The sequence below is a fragment of the Borostomias antarcticus genome (assembly GCF_949987555.1).
Source record: "Borostomias antarcticus genome assembly, contig: scaffold_118, whole genome shotgun sequence".
Taxonomy (NCBI): Eukaryota; Metazoa; Chordata; class Actinopteri; order Stomiiformes; family Stomiidae; genus Borostomias; species Borostomias antarcticus.
The window spans coordinates 30,737-35,736 of NW_028175823.1; the positions used below are offsets into that span (position 1 = coordinate 30,737).

Consider the following 5,000-nt stretch of genomic DNA (forward strand, 5'->3'; position numbering starts at 1 on the left):
ATGAAACTAGGTGTGAAAAAAACATTTTAGTTACTGATATAAAAATAAAAACTAGACTTTACAAAAAAAACGATAACTAACAAAACTGTATTGTGTGTTACAAAACTAACTAAAATTAAACTAAAATGATTGTGGAAAATGTCCTTAGTTTCAGTCTTTTTCATTTCATACATAAGCCTAGTATTTTGGGTGATATGAAATCTATCTTCCATGTTCTTTATCTGTGCCCCTGCGCAGAGTAACCTGACGTGGTCCAGATGGTTTGTTTCACACGGAGTGAAACAACGTGAGCTCACGAGATCAGGATGGTCTCACGAGGCTAGCGCAGAAGAATAAAAAACTAAAACTAATACTGAAACTAATAAAAACTAAACTAAAACTAAGCATTTTCAAAAACTAAAAACGAAACGAAACTAGCAAACCTGCTTTAAAACTAATCAAAACTAAACTGAAATCGAAAAAAAAAAGTTTAAACGATATAAACATAAAAACTGGTAGGAGTCCATCCCCCCGTGAACTGGTGAAAGACCAACGCTAGAAAGCGCTCCCTCCATCCCTCCGGGCTCTACTCACGCGCTCTCTCGGCTGGTCTCTCTGCTGGGCTCTCTGCTGCTGCTGCAGCTGCTGCTTGAGGAGCCGCTCGGCCTCCTGCTGCTGGAGCTCCTGCAGGCCGAGGCCCTTCCCCGACTTCCCCCCGGAGGGGGGGCCGCTGCTCCAGCCCGGCCCGGAGCCCGAGCCCCCGCCCGCCTGGGGGGTCTGCTGGAGCAGCTTCATGATCAGCTCCTGACGACACTGGAGGGACTGCTGCTGGAGGGGAGACGGGGGAGGATGAAACAAACGTACTGTAGGCCTACAGTACTGTCATGAAAATCCCACCAGTAACCGCAGGCTAAAAAAAAAGAAGTTTTTTTTTTAAGCCTGTCCGGTAGACCGGGAGGTTCGGATCTCTGAAGTTCAGATGAGAGGGGTCCTACTGTATATTTCTTTTGATAAATCATGTTTTCAATCAAATAGCAGTTGGGTTGTTTTGATTAACACACATCTGCTTTTGAAAAATCAACTCTTCAAATGCACAACAGGGGTCACGGAAGCAGCGAGAGTTCAAAGTTCCTGGACCCCAGCTCCTCTCCGCCTCCTCTCACCTGCTTCCGTCTGAAGATCTCCTCCTCCTCCCTCCTCTTCAGCTCCTCCTGCTGCCTCCTCTTCTCCTCCCTGCGCTGCCGCTGCTCCTCCTCCTCGCGCTTCGCCCTGAGTTCGGCCTCCCGTCTCTCCTGCTGGAGCTGCCGCGCGGGGTCAGAGGTTAGAGGTCAGACAAAGGTTGAAGGTCAGACAGTAAGTGTTCAGAGACATATTGAGTTGACAGCGCAGGGATGTAGTGTTAACGCTGCACCACCAGAGGGCGCCATAGCTCACCTTCTGAAGCTGTTCCAGAGTTGAACCCTGAGTTGAAGAATTCATCGTTAACTCCCACAAACTGGCTTCACCGCCTAGAGAGAGACCAGCAGAGGGAGAGACACGATATGGGAGCAGCCCCAGGACAGGTACAGCTCTGAGAGAGTGTGTGTGTGTGTGTGCGTGTTCCTGCCCATACCTGGTTGCTGTGAAGCTGAGGTATGCATGTCCCACATGGACCCTGAATCTGGCACTGACATCGACCTGTTCATCGAAGGCATCATACCCTGCTCTCCACACCTGACACACACGCACACACGCACACGCACACACACACGCACACACGCACACACACACACGCACGCACACACACACACACGCACAAGAAAACATCAGAGGAGGCGATGAGGAAGTGGAAAGACACACATATACACACATACAGGACACACACACACACACACACACACACCTGTTGATGAGCTGGAATAGCTGTTGCTGCTGCTGCTGCTGCAGCTGCTGGTAGAGGGCTGCTGTTGCTATCTCCTGCTGCTGCTTCTTCAGACGGTCCTGCTCCAGGGTGGCCTGGGAGGGGAGAGAGAGAGAGAGAGAGAGAGGGGAGGACAGGATGAGGAGGAGAGAGGAGGAGAGAGAGGGGAGGAGAGAGGAGGAGAGAGAGGGGAGGAGAGAAGGATGAGGAGGAGAGAGAGAGAGGATGGGGAGGAGAGAGGAGGAGAGAGAGGGGAGGAGAGAGGAGAGAGAGGATGGGGAGGAGAGAGTGGAGGACAGGATGAGGACGAGAGAGGAGGAGAGAGGAGGAGAGAAGGATGGAGGAGAGAGGAGAAGGAGAGGAGGACACACAGTCTGAGTAACTAACACAACACTCCTTTTAACACCACATAAAAGCTTTAAACCTCCAAACACACTGCACACTACAGAAGCAGGCGAGCGTCCAGTCTGGACTCTCACCGTGGGCGCCCGGGAGGGCAGCGGGCGTGGCGGGGGCGGCCGGACCAGCAGGGGCGGGGGGGAGGGGCCGGGGGCGAAAGGCACGCGCCCCCACATCTTGATGACGTCGCCCAGGGGCTGGAAGCCCTCGTCACACCCCCTCTTCACCAGCAGGGTCATGGTGAAGTACCCCGCCTGGAACCACTCACACATCTCCAGCGTGGTGAACGGGCCTGGACGAGGAGGCAGGGATGAGGAGGGGAGGACGAGGAGGCAGGGATGAGGAGGGGAGGACGAGGAGGCAGGGATGAGGAGGGGAGGACGAGGAGGCAGGGATGAGGAGGGGAGGACGAGGAGGCAGGGATGAGGAGGGGAGGACGAGGAGGCAGGGATGAGGAGGAGAGGACGAGGAGGCAGGGAGGAGGAGGGGAGGACGAGGAGGCAGGGATGAGGAGGGGAGGACGAGGAGGCAGGGATGAGGAGGGGAGGACGAGGAGGCAGGGATGAGGAGGGGAGGACGAGGAGGCAGGGATGAGGAGGGGAGGATGAGGAGGAGGAGGCAGGGATGAGGAGGGGAGGACGAGGAGGCAGGGATGAGGAGGAGAAGGACGAGGAGGCAGGGATGAGGAGGAGGAGGACGAGGAGGCAGGGATGAGACATGAATTAAAACCACAACTTTTTAGGGCCGGTTGTCAGAAAAGAATGTATGCAAGTAATCTTTAAAGTTTATTTTCAAATTTTAACCTAAAAAATCTAAACTTAACCAAAGGGACACAAAAAAACAAGCGTCACGTCTTTGACCCACATACCTGTGTGTGTGTGTGTGTGTGTGTGTGTGCTTCTGATGTCGATGTTGTTGTGATATGCGTTATAGAAACTGGACTACACACGTATTCTCAGTGGTTTACGCGTCATAGCCTGAGCTAGCTCTAATGCTTCTACAGATCACGCTTGTCGCAGTCCAGTCTCAGTAATGGTTACCCTATCGCTGGCAATATCGACATCAGAAGCAGCTATGGGCTTCAAAATTCACTAAACTCATCTTCAATGATGTGTTTTCACTCTTAGAACAAAGCTGACGCAGTTCTCTGAGCCTCTGTTATACACGGAACTTATTTTCGCCATTTTACGCAAATCCCATTCTTTTTTCCCCCAAAGGGATTTTGGACTACAGCTCGAAAATGCTCAACTGCTAGCTAACCCTACAAAATGAGTGTGTGTGTGTACACCTGTGTAGGTATACGTGTGTGTGTGTGTGTGTGCGCAGGTATACGTGTGTGTGTGTGTGTGTGTGTACACCTGTGTAGGTATACGTGTGTGTGTGTGTGCGCAGGTATACGTGTGTGTGTGTGTGTGTGTACACCTGTGTAGGTATACGTGTGTGTGTGTGTGTGTGTGCGCAGGTATACGTGTGTGTGTGTGTGTGTGTGTACACCTGTGTAGGTATACGTGTGTGTGTGTGTGTGTGCGCTCACCCTGGATCTCGCCCTGGGGGTCCTTGTAGAACCACCTCATGGCGGCGTCGTGGGAGAGGGGCAGCGCGGCCGCCGTGTTCCTGCTGCTCTCCTGGTGCTGCAGCGCCTGCGTGAAACACTCCTCCTCCAGCGACGTGTCCTGGAGCGACGCCACCATCTTCTCCGCCTCCTACACACGCACACACACACACACAGACACAAACACACACACCTCAGTTTCACAGTCAAATGGACTCTTCAACGAAGAGACAAGAACACCAAGTGGACGTCGGTGAGTCCCAACCTGTTGCAGGTGCTTCATGCCCTCGTCGTCCTCGGTGTCGCCCCCCGGTGGGGGGAGGGCGCTAGCAGCAGAGGAGGAGGAGGAGGGGGGAGGGGGGAGAGGGAGACCGGAGGAGGTGCTGGGGCTGGCCTGACTGGCGCCCCCTGCTGGCCCTCCCTCTGAAACTGCGACAGAGAGGAGAGATTCGTCAGGCGGAGGCCGGGAGCTCTCCGAGGGTCGAAACAAACAGACGCTAATGGATATTAGTCTAGTTTCCTTTTCTGAGGAGAGGCAGAGGGAGAAAGAGAGAGAGAGAGGGATGATATAGGAGGGATGAAAAAGGTAGCCTCACATTCATTTGAATCACACAACTGCCATTTCAATTCACTTCATTATTCCGTCTGAACAGGCTCCCGTTGCAGACGTCTTCCCAGATGGGCGTGGCCGACGAGGGAGTTCTCAGCGATTAGTTCACCCGCTAACCAATCACCTTGCGCCGTTTACTTTCGTCATCGCATTCAAGGGACGCTGATTTTCCTGATTGGAATTCCAACCGACAAATCACTCTGGAGGAGAGCTTCTCCAGAAGTGTGTGTGTGTGTGTGTGTGTGTGTCTAACTGTTTTGTGTACCTTCACTTGGCGTGTTGCAGGCCTTGGCTGTGTGGCTGTTGAGCAGGTGGGCGGGGTCGTGCTCGGTGGGGGGGGGCTGGGTCGCCGGGCCCAGCGCCGGGGGGCAGGAGGGGGGCTTCACCTCACCGGCGCTCGCACTAGACGCCCCGTTGACCTCTGGGGGAGGAGAGGAGAGAGAGGGATGGGGGGTAGGAAAGAAAGAGTCAGCATCTCTTAACCAGAGAGATGGAGAGGGGGCAGAGCTGGTGGATGAGGGGGTCAGCGAGCGGCGCTACGGGGGGGCTAGCAGGGGTCC

At 54.0% G+C, this 5,000-nt stretch overlaps 1 protein-coding gene across 1 annotated transcript in view; it reads right to left on the reverse strand.

Moving 5' to 3' along the window:
* Positions 1–534: 534 nt before the first annotated feature.
* LOC311329181 (GRB10-interacting GYF protein 1-like) overlaps positions 535–5,000 on the reverse strand; it is a gene marked incomplete at its 3' end in the record, with an annotated part of 20,187 nt that continues 15,721 nt past the window's right edge. The window contains 9 exon segments of the mRNA XM_084463058.1: positions 535–807; positions 1,143–1,280; positions 1,414–1,487; positions 1,592–1,692; positions 1,862–1,974; positions 2,359–2,570; positions 3,813–3,981; positions 4,096–4,259; positions 4,706–4,861. Coding sequence (XP_084319184.1) covers positions 535–807; positions 1,143–1,280; positions 1,414–1,487; positions 1,592–1,692; positions 1,862–1,974; positions 2,359–2,570; positions 3,813–3,981; positions 4,096–4,259; positions 4,706–4,861 — 1,400 coding nt within the window.